At 47.7% G+C, this 16,703-nt stretch overlaps 1 protein-coding gene across 1 annotated transcript in view; it reads left to right on the forward strand.

Annotated features, from left to right (window-relative positions):
• LOC141173496 (uncharacterized) overlaps nt 1–16,703 on the forward strand; it is a 251,025-nt gene that overhangs the window by 171,032 nt on the left and 63,290 nt on the right. The window contains exon 3 of the mRNA XM_073657880.1: nt 5,302–5,411. Within this exon, the coding sequence (XP_073513981.1) occupies nt 5,302–5,411 (110 nt within the window). The remainder of the gene's footprint in view (nt 1–5,301; nt 5,412–16,703) is intronic.

The raw sequence follows: 16,703 nt of genomic DNA on the forward strand, positions 1-16,703 counted from the left end.
CTGAGGATCACACCCCTATGACTGAATCTGAGGATCACACCCCTATGACTGAATCTGAGGATCACACCCCTATGACTGAATCTGAGGATCACACCCCTATGACTGAATCTGAGGATCACACCCCTATGACTGAATCTGAGGATCACACCCCTATGACTGAATCTGAGGATCACACCCCTATGACTGAATCTGAGAATCTCTCCCCTATGACTGAATCTGAGGATCACACCCCTATGACTGAATCTGAGGATCACACCCCTATGACTGAATCTGATAATCACACCCCTATGACTGAATCTGAGGATCACACCCCTATGACTGAATCTGAGGATCACACCCCTATGACTGAATCTGAGAATCACACCCCTATGACTGAATCTGAGGATCACACCCCTATGACTGAATCTGAGGATCACACCCCTATGACTGAATCTGATAATCACACCCCTATGACTGAATCTGAGGATCACACCCCTATCACTGAATCTGAGGATCACACCCCTATGACTGAATCTGAGGATCGGACCCATATGACTGAATCTGAGGATCGGACCCATATGACTGAATCTGAGGATCACACCCCTATGACTGAATCTGTGGATCACACCCCTATGACTGAATCTGAGGATCACACCCCTATGACTGAATCTGATAATCACACCCCTATGACTGAATCTGAGGATCACACCCCTATGACTGAATCTGAGGATCACACCCCTATCACTGAATCTGAGGGTCACACCCCTATGACTGAATCTGAGGATCACACCCCTATCACTGAATCTGAGGATCACACCCCTATGACTGAATCTGTGGATCACACCCCTATGACTGAATCTGAGGATCACACCCCTATGACTGAATCTGAGGATCACACCCCTATCACTGAATCTGAGGATCACACCCCTATGACTGAATCTGAGGATCACACCCCTATGACTGAATCTGAGGGTCACACCTCTATGACTGAATCTGAGAATCTCTCCCCTATGAGTGAATCTGAGGATCACACCCCTATGACTGAATCTGAGGATCACACCCCTATGACTGAATCTGAGGATCACACCCCTATGACTGAATCTGATAATCACACCCCTATGACTGAATCTGAGGATCACACCCCTATGACTGAATCTGAGGATCACACCCCTATGACTGAATCTGAGGATCACACCCCTATGACTGAATCTGAGGATCACACCCCTATGACTGAATCTGAGGATCACACCCCTATGACTGAATCTGAGGATCACACCCCTATGACTGAATCTGATGATCACACCCCTATGACTGAATCCGATAATCACACCCCTATGACTGAATCTGAGGATCACACCCCTATGACTGAATCTGATAATCACACCCCTATGACTGAATCTGAGGATCACACCCCTATGACTGAATCTGAGGATCACACCCCTATGACTGAATCTGAGGATCACACCCCTATGACTGAATCTGAGGATCACACCCCTATGACTGAATCTGAGAATCACACCCCTATGACTGAATCTGAGGATCAAACCCCTATGACTGAATCTGAGGATCACACCCCTATGACTGAATCTGAGGATCAAACCCCTATGACTGAATCTGAGGATCACACCCCTATGACTGAATCTGAGGATCACACCCCTATGACTGAATCTGAGAATCTCTCCCCTATGACTGAATCTGAGGATCACACCCCTATGACTGAATCTGAGGATCACACCCCTATGACTGAATCTGATAATCACACCCCTATGACTGAATCTGAGGATCACACCCCTATGACTGAATCTGAGGATCACACCCCTATGACTGAATCTGAGAATCACACCCCTATGACTGAATCTGAGGATCACACCCCTATGACTGAATCTGAGGATCACACCCCTATGACTGAATCTGATAATCACACCCCTATGACTGAATCTGAGGATCACACCCCTATCACTGAATCTGAGGATCACACCCCTATGACTGAATCTGAGGATCGGACCCATATGACTGAATCTGAGGATCGGACCCATATGACTGAATCTGAGGATCACACCCCTATGACTGAATCTGTGGATCACACCCCTATGACTGAATCTGAGGATCACACCCCTATGACTGAATCTGATAATCACACCCCTATGACTGAATCTGAGGATCACACCCCTATGACTGAATCTGAGGATGACACCCCTATCACTGAATCTGAGGGTCACACCCCTATGACTGAATCTGAGGATCACACCCCTATCACTGAATCTGAGGATCACACCCCTATGACTGAATCTGTGGATCACACCCCTATGACTGAATCTGAGGATCACACCCCTATGACTGAATCTGAGGATCACACCCCTATCACTGAATCTGAGGATCACACCCCTATGACTGAATCTGAGGATCACACCCCTATCACTGAATCTGAGGATCACACCCCTATGACTGAATCTGAGGATCACACCTCTATGACTGAATCTGAGAATCTCTCCCCTATGACTGAATCTGAGGATCACACCCCTATGACTGAATCTGAGGATCACACCCCTATGACTGAATCTGAGGATCACACCCCTATGACTGAATCTGATAATCACACCCCTATGACTGAATCTGAGGATCACACCCTATGACTGAATCTGAGGATCACACCCCTATGACTGAATCTGAGGATCACACCCCTATGACTGAATCTGAGGATCACACCCCTATGACTGAATCTGATGATCACACCCCTATGACTGAATCCGATAATCACACCCCTATGACTGAATCTGAGGATCAGACCCCTATGACTGAATCTGATAATCACACTCCTATGACTGAGTCTGAGGATCACACCCCTATGACTGAATCTGATGATCACACCCCTATGACTGAATCTGATAATCACACCCCTATGACTGAATCTGATAATCACTCCCCTATGACTGAATCTGAGGATCACACCCCTATGACTGAATCTGATAATCACACCCCTATGACTGAATCTGAGGATCACACCCCTATGACTGAATCTGAGGATCACACCCCTATGACTGAATCTGAGGATCACACCCCTATGACTGAATCTGAGGATCACACCCCTATGACTGAATCTGAGGATCACACCCCTATGACTGAATCTGAGGATCACACCCCTATGACTGAATCTGAGGATCACACCCCTATGACTGAATCTGAGAATCTCTCCCCTATGACTGAATCTGAGGATCACACCCCTATGACTGAATCTGAGGATCACACCCCTATGACTGAATCTGATAATCACACCCCTATGACTGAATCTGAGGATCACACCCCTATGACTGAATCTGAGGATCACACCCCTATGACTGAATCTGAGAATCACACCCCTATGACTGAATCTGAGGATCACACCCCTATGACTGAATCTGAGGATCACACCCCTATGACTGAATCTGATAATCACACCCCTATGACTGAATCTGAGGATCACACCCCTATGACTGAATCTGAGGATCGGACCCATATGACTGAATCTGAGGATCGGACCCATATGACTGAATCTGAGGATCACACCCCTATGACTGAATCTGAGAATCTCTCCCCTATGACTGAATCTGAGTATCACACCCCTATGACTGAATCTGAGGATCACACCCCTATGACTGAATCTGATAATCACACCCCTATGACTGAATCTGAGGATCACACCCCTATGACTGAATCTGAGGATCACACCCCTATGACTGAATCTGATAATCACACCCCTATGACTGAATCTGAGGATCACACCCCTATCACTGAATCTGAGGATCACACCCCTATGACTGAATCTGAGGATCGGACCCATATGACTGAATCTGAGGATCGGACCCATATGACTGAATCTGAGGATCACACCCCTATGACTGAATCTGTGGATCACACCCCTATGACTGAATCTGAGGATCACACCCCTATGACTGAATCTGATAATCACACCCCTATGACTGAATCTGAGGATCACACCCCTATGACTGAATCTGAGGATGACACCCCTATCACTGAATCTGAGGGTCACACCCCTATGACTGAATCTGAGGATCACACCCCTATCACTGAATCTGAGGATCACACCCCTATGACTGAATCTGTGGATCACACCCCTATGACTGAATCTGAGGATCACACCCCTATGACTGAATCTGAGGATCACACCCCTATCACTGAATCTGAGGATCACACCCCTATGACTGAATCTGAGGATCACACCCCTATGACTGAATCTGAGGGTCACACCCCTATGACTGAATCTGAGGATCACACCCCTATGACTGAATCTGATAATCACACCCCTATGACTGAATCTGAGGATCACACCCCTATGACTGAGTCTGAGGATCACACCCCTATGACTGAATCTGATGATCACACCCCTATGACTGAATCTGATAATCACACCCCTATGACTGAATCTGATAATCACTCCCCTATGACTGAATCTGAGGATCACACCCCTATGACTGAATCTGATAATCACACCCCTATGACTGAATTTGAGGATCACACCCCTATGACTGAATCTGAGGATCACACCCCTATGACTGAATCTGAGGATCACACCCCTATGACTGAATCTGAGGATCACACCCCTATGACTGAATCTGAGGATCACACCCCTATGACTGAATCTGATAACCACACCCCTATGACTGAATCTGAGAATCACACCCCTATGACTGAATCTGATAATCACTCCCCTATGACTGAATCTGAGGATCACACCCCTATGACTGAATCTGATAATCACACCCCTATGACTGAATTTGAGGATCACACCCCTATGACTGAATCTGAGGATCACACCCCTATGACTGAATCTGAGGATCACACCCCTATGACTGAATCTGATAATCACACCCCTATGACTGAATCTGAGGATCACACCCCTATGACTGAATCTGATAATCACACCCCTATGACTGAATCTGATAATCACACCCTATCACTGAATCTGAGGATCACACCCCTATGACTGAATCTGAGGGTCACACCTCTATGACTGAATACGAGTAGGTTATAGCATCATTATACTTCACATTACATCACTAACAGATCAATGGGGGCAGTGATGACTGTAACTAGGACGTGATAGGTTCCCGTTAATGCTGAAGGCATGGCGCTCCTCACCGGCATCTGTGGATAGCACCGTCCCAGCCCTGAAGCCGGAGGAGTAGAATCAGTTCAGACATTGAAGGCTTCACAGACACTCGGCATTTTCGTGTCCTCTCAATGTTTTGTGTTCATGAGCAGAATAAAGACTAGATTATTATAGATCTTCCTAACCTGCCTTCATGCCTTTCCTTTATGTCGTAGATGGTCTGGGCTCACACGGAGCGTGTCGGTTGTGGAGAGAAATTTTGTGAAAAAGTTGAAGGATTTGATGACTCGAATATCCATCTACTAGTCTGTAATTACGAACCTCCGTAAGTCTCCGCTGCTTTCCTCAATAGACGTAGAGGTGAAAAGTTTAAAGAGAAACTCAGCAAACATGGTGGGATAAAGTGACCTAAGGAAAGAGTAACCTCATTATGTGGTGGGGATGATGATTTCTGCAAGTAATGGAAAGAACATAAGCTGGGGATCTCAAACCCTCAAAAAGTAGCCTGTAGTATATGATGGCCATAGTAATTGCTCTAGTCCTGTCCCAAATCTTCAACCTAAAGCCACGGCCCCAATGTCAGTATTTGGTCAGTATTCGATCAGTATTTTTTCTCAGGAGAGGGAGCCAAAACCAGGAGTGGGTGATAAATGCAGAATTGGTGACTTGTTTCTATTAGACCTTTTCTCTGATTGTGCCATCTCCTGGTTTTGGCTCCCACTCCTGAGGAAAAATACTGATCGAATACTGACCGAATACCGATAGTGGGGCCGTGGCCTGATACTGATAGTGGGGCCGTGGCCTTAGCCTCTGATTTTACCACTAACCCATCTCTGAACTGTGGACTTAACGGTTCTCTAACCCGAGCTCTGATCCAAAACAAGGTAATAGTGACCTAGTGATTCCTGCTGCATTATTGACTGTAATCCTAAATCTAACCCTGAATACTGCTGGAGCCCGACCTCATCCCTGACCCTAATCCTAAACTTCAATGGCTGCAACTAACATTAGTCGTAAAGAGAACGCAATCAGCTACATTTCAGATTATTTTAGATTATTTAATAAATACTGATATATTCCTATTTTCTTTGCTGCTTCTTTTCTGATAAATCAATACTTACTGTGACGATAGAGCCTATAATCTTAATTAGCCCGACGATTAGATTTGTTAATCCAAGAGAAATACCTTATTGTGTTTTTATTAGAGATTGCTGGCTGTGTTTTATTAATGTTCTGCTTGCTCGTCACTTTATGTACACTAATGTAACTTGTAAAGTGTCCAGATCTCCACTAATCTCATTAGTATCTCAGAAGCCTCTAACCATTGTCCAAGAATCGTCTAGGCACATTGTGTAAGTGTTGAAAGAAGATCCGGCGGAGCCTTCACCACAGGGAGTCTCACATGTAGACCCAGGTGATGAGGTCGACCTGACAAAGATACCTCCACTAATGCACGCTTGGCTTTGGGGGAGGAGGGTGAGACCAGTTCTGGCATTCACGGGGCTGAGCCCAGAGAAGCAGAAGGGACATGTGTTTTTGTAGCAGTGAGACTTGAGGAGAATCAAGGAGAGTCAGAACGACTTTACAAGAAGAATGAGAGACATCCTTCAGGAGAGCAGATGGATTGCATGGCATTACCCAAAGAGACACAGATTTGAATTCTATATGATTCTAGCCTAAGGGTACCGACCCTGACTGGAAAGATATGGATCTGCTCCATTAACCATCAGTGAGACCATGGATACATTTTGGTGAGACCAGGCTGGAACAAGGAAGTCACCTGGCCCCATGGATATGTTGTTTGGGGTTGCCAGAAGGGACCCACCCGTCGCCTGCAACCCACGGAAACTCTCGGAGAGGCCAGGGTGGGACCCTTGAGTCTCCTGGCCTTGTACCTCAATGGACTGTTAGCTTCCTAAGCTTGACACTACCTTCTCTCTGGGGGGGCCCACTAGAAGTGGGGGGGCCACTGGTTGAGGTAGTCGGCCCTAGAAGTCTCCAAAGTCGCAGCTGTTCTATCCCAGGTGGGCAGAGAAGAAAGGGTGAGACTGTGTAATGTTGCACCATCTTGGGTATTTGCTGGGACTGATCTATATGTTTATTGTCCGCTTTGTGGTTCAGTAAAGTCTCACCGCGCTGTTTTACCCTCACCCTGTGTTGTCTGAGTAGCGATACGCCAACGGAAGACCTCTTTAGTAAAATATCCTTACCTGCATATCAGCCGTACTGTATCATAAAAGTAGCTGCATATTAACTGTACAGAATATTATCCTCACCTGAATGTTACGTGTGTGATATAAGTGCCAGAATATTATCCAAATAGTATAATAACTGTAACGCTGGTGTGTGTGGACCCACTGTGACATGCAGGCCTTCCATCAGGGCATTACTGCCCTTACTGGCATATGGAGCCTGGAGGGCAGAGGTCCGGGATCCCCTCTGCACCGGGCCCTGATGCAGTAACAGAACGTGGGTTCAATTAAAATCTATTCACATGCATGAAGCCTGTCATGTTCCAGCGAGTCCGCAGATAGGGCAGGATCATGGGACTGGATCATGGGGCAGGATGGAGAAAGATGGGATCGGATCATGAGGCAGGATCATGGGGCAGGATCATGGGACAGATGGTGCAGGATGGAGACAGATGGGGCAGGATCATGAGGCAGGATCATGGGGCAGGATCATGGGACAGATGGTGCAGGATGGAGACAGATGGGGCAGGATCATGAGGCAGGATCATGGGGCAGGATCATGGGACAGATGGTGCAGGATGGAGACAGATGGGGCAGGATCATGAGGCAGGATCATGGGGCAGGATCATGGGACAGATGGTGCAGGATGGAGACAGATGGGGCAGGATCATGGGGCAGGATAGAGACAGATGAGGCAGAAGCATGGGCAAGGCCGGTGTCACCACCCGGCACACCCGGGGCCCTGGACAAACTGGGGGGCCCACTGGCCATCTGGGACAATGCTGCTTCCTGGTATCAGAATGGGTAGCACCTACAATGGAGTTGCTCCTGGGAGGAGATAATGTGATTGGAAGGGAAGGGGCCTCCTCCAGTTCAGTGTGGACCCGATATCCGGAAGCAGCGTGACGCTGCTGAGGCTGCCGGAGAGGAGGTGACACTTCACTACAGATCCTGAGAGGGCTGAGGAGCTGCATAATGATTCAGTGTGGAGACAGCAATTATGTATTTTAGTTTTTTACATATACGTCTAAGTGTGAGTGGTCTGATACTGTGTTTTGGGGCTCAAAAAAGTGGATTAGGTTACATAGGGGGTTGCATGTAGTTTGTCTTGCACAGGGAATGTGCAGAAGTTGCATGCACAGTTCGGCAAAATGTGGGGGCTTGCATTAGTAAGGGGGTGATGTTGGGGGTCTTGCACAGGGAAGGGGTGATGCATTCATGTGCAGCATGTTGTGGGGGCTTGCACAGGGATTGGGTTAATACCAGGGCCGTGGAGTCGAAGTCGGAGCCCATTTTGGTGGAGTTGGTATAAAATGGACCGACTCCAACTCCTAAAATATAGAATAAATTGGGTGCAGTCGTTCAATGCAGTTTGTGGAGAATATTTTTTGATAAGAATTTGGGAAAGTTATGAAATGTCCTATAAATGTCTGTCCTATTCCTGATCTAAGGGTCTAGACTTTTAGCTGAGAAAAATGTGTCCTACCTTAAATTTATCACTTAAACATGCGCCATGTATGAGGGAGTCGGAGTCGTGGAAATTCAGGAGTTGGAGTCGGAGGTTTGGCTTACCCACTCCAGAGCCCTGGTTAATATTGCATGTTGGGGCCTTGCATAAGTAAGTGGGTGATGTTGGGGGTCTTGCACAGGGAAGGTAGTGATGCATGCATGTGCTGCATGTTCTGGGGCCTTTCACAGGGAAGGGGGGTGATTGTATGTCATTGGTCTTGCACATGGAATGTGCTGATACTTCATGCACAGGGCTGCATGTTGGGGGGCTTGCACGGTGCAGGGGGTGATGCATGCATGTCACTGCATGTTGTGGAGGATTGCATAGGGGAGTGATGTTGCATGTTGGGGGCTTGCATAAGTAAGTGGGTGATGTTGGGGGTATTGCACAGGGAAGGGATGATGCATGCATGTGCTGCCGGTTGGGGGTATTGCACAGGGAAGGGGTTAATGTTGCATGTTGGGGTCTTGCATATGTAAGGGGGTGATGTTGCATTTCATTGATGCTGCATGCACAGGGCTGCATGTTGGGAAGCTTGCACTTCGGGTCTGTGGAGTCGGAGTCGATGTCCATTTTGGCGGAGTCAGAGTTGGCATACAATGGATCGACTCCTAAAATATATACCGCATTTTTCGGACCATAAGACGCACTTTTTTCCCCCAAAATTTGGGAGGAAAATGGGGGGTGCGTCTTATGGTCCGAACGTTGCATACCTGCGGTGGTGGTGGAGCAGGATCTCCCTCCAATAAGGTGGCAGCGGCAGCAGCAAAGGAGGAGGAGGTGAGATGCTGCGGGTGTCTGGCTGGGGGCCAGCGCAGTTGGACTGGGTTTCCGGTGTGTGCGGCCATCTTCCTGAAGCTGTGATCCACAGGAAAATGGCCGCCCGAGACGGCGCATGCGCTGACTTGTAGCTTGTGCGGTCATTTTCCTGTAGACCACAGCTTCAGGAAGATGGCCGCACACACCGGAAACCTGCGCCGCTCACCGCCCCGGCCCGCAATCAGACACTGCCCGCATCCAGTCTAACCCCAGCCAGACACCCGCGGCCCCCAGCCAGTTACCCGCAACACCTCACCTCCTCCTCCTTTGCTGTTGCCGCCGCCGCCACCACCACCGGTCCCCAGGCAGGCCTCGGCGGCACACAGCCAGGCCCCGGTCCCTGCCCTCAGGCAGGCAGGCCCCTATCTCCAAACACTGGCCCCGGCCCTCAGCCAGGCCCAGGGCCCGGCCCCCAGTCAAGCACCGGGCCTCAGCCAGGCCCCCATCCATGCACTGGGCCTCAGCCAGGCCCAGGCCCCCAGCCTGGCATCGGGCCCCAGCCATCTCTTCTGCTGCAGCCGCCAGGTTCCTGAGGGAGTGAACTGAGGGCCCTGCAAACCTGCTCCACCGCAACTCCCCGCTGCTGGAGCACCGGATTCCTGAAGGACCCTGCCTCCTGTGAATATTTTCCCATAAGAATTTGGGATAATTATGAAATGTCCTATAAATGTCTGTCCTATTCCTGATCTAAGGGTCTAGACTTTTAGCTGAGCTTAATCTGTGCTATAGTAAATTTATCACATAAACATGCGCCGTGTATGAGGGAGGCGGAGTTGTGGAGTCGGAGTCGCAGTCGGTGTCATGGAAATTGAGGAGTCGGAGGTTTGTCTTACCGACTCCACAGCCCTGCTTGCACAGTGAAGAGGTACATCATGAATCGTAGTATGTGTTAAAGGGGCCCACTGAGACTCTTTCGCCCGGGGCCCAGAAAAACCTGGAGCCGGCCCTGAGCATGGGGCAGGATGGAGACAGATGGGCAGGATCATGGTACACATGGGACATGATCATGGGACACGTGGGGCAGGATGGAGACAGATGGGGTAGGATGGAGACAAATGGGGCAGGATTATGGGACAGAATGGAGACAGGTGTGGGAGGATCATGGGACAGGATGGAGACGTCAGATGGAGCAGAATGGAGCCGTCATATGGGGCAGGATGGGAAAACATATGGGGCAGAATGGAGACATGGGGGCAGGATGGGAGAACATATGGGGCCAGGATGGGGGAGTATATGGCTGGGGCCAGTAATGAGACACAAAGGGCTAGGAATGAGACAGATGGGTGTGGTGGTATTTGTCCCTTGTATGTGGTATTATTCGGTCACTATGTGGTGATAATATGTGATCTGGTCATGGTTGACGGTATTTGTCTCTTGTATGTGGTATTATTCGGTCACTATGTGGTGGTAATATGTGGTCTGGTTATGGTGTGGCGGTATTTGTTCCTTGCATTTGGTATTATTCGATCACTATGTGGCGGTAATATGTGGTCTGGTCATGGTGTTGTGGTATTTGTTCCTTGTATGTGGTATTATTTGGTCACTATGTGGCGGTAATATGTGGTCCGGCCATGGTGTGACGGTATTTGTCCCTTGTATGTGATATTATTGGTCATTTTAAAAAAATAAATAAAAGTAAATAAAAATATACCTAAAAAGAGTATTGGATATTTTAACAAATGTTTAATAGAGTAGAGTAGGGCTCAGCCAAAAGAGTCTCCTTGTCATGGTGGTGGCGGCTTAAAAAATCTTTTTGGCCAAAACAAAAGCTGCAGACCAGTCCCTAGCATCAATGCCTTCATCTTGCAGGAACTGCTGACACACTCCAGCCACATGAGGTCTGGCATTGTCCTGCATTAGGAGGAACCCAGGGCCAACCGCACCAGCATATGGTCTCACAAGGGGTCTGAGGAGCTCATCTCGGTACCTAATGGCAGTCAGGCTACCTCTGGCGAGCACATGGAGGGCTGTGCGGCCCTCCAAAGAAATGCCACCCCACACCATTACTGACCCACTGCCAAACCGGTCATGCTGAAGGATGTTGCAGGCAGCAGATAGCTCTCCACGGCGTCTCCAGACTCTGTCACGTCTGTCACATGTGCTCAGTGTGAACCTGCTTTCCTCTGTGAAGAGCACAGGGCGCCACTGTCGATTCTGCCAATGTTGGTGTTCTCCTTCAAATGCCAATCGCCCTGCACGGTGCAAGCCCAACACCCACTTATGGACGTCGGGCACTGATACCACCCTCATGGAGTCATTTTCTGACAGTTTGAGCAGACACATTGATGTTAGTGGCCTGCTGGTGGTCATTTTCCAGGGCTCTGGCACTGTTCCTCCTGTTCCTCCTTGCACAGAGGAGGAGGTAGCGGTCCTGCTGCTGGATTGTTACCCTCCTACGGCCCCCTCCACGTCTCCTGGTGTACTGGCCTGTCTCCTGGTATCTTCTTCATGTTCTGGACACTGTGCTGACAGACACAGCTACCCTTCTTGCCACAGCTCTCATTGATATGCCATCTTGGATGAACTGCACTACCTGAGCAACTTCTGTGGGTTGTACTGTAGACACCGCCTCATGCTACTGTAGCTCTAGGGGGTGAGAGCAATGGCAAACTACAAAAGTGACCAAAACAACAGCCAAAAAGGATGAGAACAGAGAAATGGTCTGTGGTCACTACCTGCAGAACCGCTCCTTTATAGGGGGTATCATGCTAATTGCCGATCATTTCTACCGGTTGCATTTGTACAACAGCAGGAGACATTGATTCACAATCAGCGTCGCTTCATAACTGAACAGGTGGATTTCACAGGAGGGTGATTGACTTGGAGTTACATTGTGTTGTTTAAGTCTTCCCTTATTTCTTTTAAGCAGTGTATATACATATACATACCCATACACGCACCCCGGTATGGTTACTGCCAAACTCCACGATAACAAAAGGAACTAGCTGCCACCAACAATTTTTTATACAGGCCGATTGGACACCCGATACAGGTAGCATAATTGCTTTAGGGATGCGGTTTAAAAGCAATATGAACTAAGCTATTAAATTTTATATATTTAATCCAAAAGTAGGCAGTGTTTATAAAAATATACAAAGATGTTACAAAATAGACAAATCAATACAATATATACAATAACATAAAATAGGTAAAAGGTAAAAGAAAAGTACTAAACCTGTGTCACATAAATGGCACAGATCATAGTGGAGGGAAGCACTCAATTTTCACCATGAGAACTAGGAGATGGCTTTATAGATTTTACAATTACATCTATGACACCTCCTCCTTTTAGAGATGGCATGGTAGATTTACAGATTGTTTCTCTTATCCCTGGATCCCATAATGCCCTCCCTTCTTGGACTTGGGAGGTAGGCTTCTCTGTGAGGCCCCTCAATGCCTCTAGACTGGCATCTGCATGAAGTGACACCTGGAACGCCTGACTAGAGGTAGCCAGAAGCGGCGTTAAGGCTCCAACCGCACTGGAACCCTCTGTGATGCTCTGGGTCAGTAACTGGTCCTGATATCCCGCCAGATGATGAGTGTCCAGAAGACGTTGCAATAGTAGTGTTCTGGGAAGTCTGACTGCCGGTGACAGTGGCTATGAAGTTTGTCTCCACGGGGAATAACAGCACTTTCCCATCAGTGTGACAGGCTGTGGATGACACTTTTCCACCATCCTGAAAGGCTGTGGGTACCACTTTCCCACCACACTAACAGGCTCTAGGGTATCACTTTCCTATAACTCTCACAGGCTGTGGGTGCCACTTTCTCATCACCTCCTAATACCTCAAGAGTCGTGCTAATCATGGGGCAGCTACCACCAACCACGACACAGTCCGTCGTGACCCTGGGCTGAATGTGACGACCTTCCTTCTTGTCCACATGCCTGTCCCCATCCTCTCCTAATACCTCAGGGGCAGCGCTAATCATGGGTCAGCTACCACCGGCTATGTGTTCTTCCGTCATGACACTGGTCAGCTGCATGGGACCACCTGTTTCGTGATCCCCGTGCCTGTCTCCACCACCCTTAGCAATGACTCCCACTTCTTTTAGGGGATCCTCAACAATATCACCCCACAGTGTGACATGGCTGAGTTCTCCAGTACAATGAAACACATCATGTACAACATTGATATCCACATTATTATTATTATTGCGCCATTTATTCCATGGCGCTTTACATGTGAAAGTGATATACCTAACACAAACAATTACAGTAATCATGAACAATATAAGTTGGCGACTGGTACAGGAGGAGCGAGGACCCTGCCCACGAGGGCTCACAATCTACAAGGGATAGGTGAGGATACAGTAGGTGAGGGTAGAGCTGGTCGTGCAGCGGTATGGTGGATCGAGGGTCACTGCCGGTTGTAAGCTTGTCAGAAGAGGTGGGTCTTCAGGTTCCTTTTGAAGGTTTCCATGGTAGGCGAGAGTCTGATATGTTGGGGTAGAGAGTACCAGAGTAATGAGGATGCATGGGAGAAATCTTGTATGCGATTGTGGGAAGAGGAGGTAAAAGGGGAGTAGAGAAGAAGATCTTGTGAGGATCGGAGGTTGCGTTTAGGTAAGTACCAGGAGACTTGGTCACAGATGTATGTCGCTCGTCTGGTGGGCAGATATTCAGGAACTGCTCCATTAGGAACAAATCTTTTATGGCCTCCACATTGGTGGCAGAAATGCTGCTCGTCCACTGCTCCATGGCAACCCTATGATGGTTGTTGAGGGCACTGTAGGTCTCCCGAGGGCCACGTTGGATTTTGCGGACATTCCGCCAGTACATGTGGGGAGTGAGGTAAAACTCCTTCATTAGGGCCATTTTGATGGCCTCATAGTCCCATCCCTACTAGTTAGGTAGAGCTAAGAATACCTTAAGGCCTGTACCTCTCAGTCCTGGAGTTACCATAAGTACCTCACCCATTGTGCAGGTGGGTTCTAGTAATGCCTGCAGAGCATCTCAAAGGCTGCAAGGAAATTGTCAACATCCACATCCTGCTCCAATACAGGGAAGTCCTTGGCATGGGGCTTGGCTGTAGGAGGCTTGCGGGACTCTTAGTGTTGGGGGATGGTCTAGCTGTTGCTCCCTCTCAGCTTGTTGCTCTCATGCTACAGCGACTTGGCATTGCTCAATGATCTCCAGTCATCTCTCATAATTGCCTGCACTGAGTCGTAAGGTCATCTGCATGTGGGGATCCATGATACCTTATTCGCTGATGTGGCTTGCATCCATCCGTAGCTATGATTGCTAACAATAGATAGGACAGAAAAACAAGAGCTGAGGGGTGTAACTGATACACGTAAAGTAATGTCCCAGGTATAATTCGATCCTCAAAACCCTACACAGAACCCTCGCAGGGACCGTGCATTGTCTTATGTCACTGGTTGGATGGATGATGCTATCCATGCCATGATTACTATCGTTCCTATTCCTAAACCATACCCCTGAAGCCATATACGACCTGTAACAGGTGTCCAATTGTCCTGAACACGATTGGTAGTGGCAGCTTGTTCATTTTGTTATGACAGTAATATCTCTCACCTGGGACCTCCAGGGGCGAAGATATCGTAGAAGTTGGGGATCCCATAATTCTCTAAAAGAACTAGCCACATCCCTGACCCGCCCTGTTGAGTCACCGGAGGGGCATGACTTGTGTTAAAAAAGAAAATACTGAAATATGATCAGTGTCAGTCTTGGGAGATACTGTGCACTGTGGTTCTGTAAAGTTAGCGCCCAAAAACATAAAAAATTTATAAGAGTCAGAGCCAGCCGTTTGATATCAGGTTTAGTACATTTCTTCTGTTTATCCTTTTTATTTATGTTATTGTTTAGACTATAATGTTATGTCCATTTTCTAACATCTTTGTATACTTTTATAAACACTTCTTACTTTTTGGATTAAATCTATAAAATGTAATAGCTTCGCCCCTCTTGCTCTATAAATCGCACCCCTGAAGCCATACGCTACCTCTAACTGGTATCCAATAAGCCTGTATACATGATTTAGCGGTGGCAGCTAGTTCATTTTGTTATTATGGAGTTGTAAGTAACCGTGCTGGGGTATATATATATGTGTATATGTGTGTATATTTGTGTACAGTGGGTACGGAAAGTATTCAGACCTCTAAATTTTTCACTCTTTGTTTGATTGCAGCCATTTGGTAAATTCTTTTTTTTCTCATTAAAGTACCCTCTGCACCCCATCTTGACTGAAAAAAAAACAGAAATGTAGAAATTTTTGCAAATTTATTAAAAAAGAAAAACTGAAATATCACATGGTCATAAGTATTCAGACCCTTTGCTCAGTATTGAGTAGAAGCCCCTTTTGAGTTAGTACAGCCATTAGCTTCTTGGGAATGATGCAACAAGTTTTTCACACCTGGATTTGGGGATCCTCTGCCATTCTTCCTTGCAGATCCTCTCCAGTTCCGTCAGGTTAGATGGTGAACGTTAGTGGACATTTTCAGGTCTCTCCAGAGATGCTCATTTGGGTTTAGGTCAGGGCTCTGGCTGGGCCAGTCAAGAATGGTCACAGAGTTGTCCTGAAGCCACTCCTTTGTTATTTTAGCTCTGTGCTTAGGGTCATTGTTTTGTTGGAAGGTGAACCTTCGGCCAAGTCTGAGGTCCAGAGCACTCTGGAAGAGGTTTTCATCCAGGATATCTCTGTACTTGGCCGCATTCATGTTTCCTTCAATTGCAACCAGTTGTTCTGTCCCAGCAGCTGAAAAACACCCCCATTGCATGATGCTGCCACCACCATGTTTCACTGTTGGGATTGTATTGGGCAGGTGATGAGCAGTGCTTGGTTTTCTCCACACATACCGCTTAGAATAATCATCAAAAAGTTCTATCTTCATCTCATCAGACCAGAAAATCTTATGTCTCATAGTCTGGGAGTCCTTCATGTGTTTTTGAGCAAACTCTATGTGGGCTTTCATATGTCTTGCACTGAGGAGAGGCTTCCGTCGAGCCACTCTGCCATAAAGGAACGACTGGTGGAGGGCTGCAGTGATAGTTGACATTGTGGAACTTTCTCCCATCTGCCTACTGCATCTCTGGAGCTCCGCCACAGTGATCTTGGGGTTCTTCTTTACCTCTCTC

Source organism: Phyllobates terribilis, unplaced genomic scaffold (genome assembly GCF_046119375.1).
Source record: "Phyllobates terribilis strain yellow unplaced genomic scaffold, ASM4611937v1 Scaffold_1__5_contigs__length_1240528914, whole genome shotgun sequence".
In the NCBI taxonomy this organism is placed as follows: domain Eukaryota; kingdom Metazoa; phylum Chordata; class Amphibia; order Anura; family Dendrobatidae; genus Phyllobates; species Phyllobates terribilis.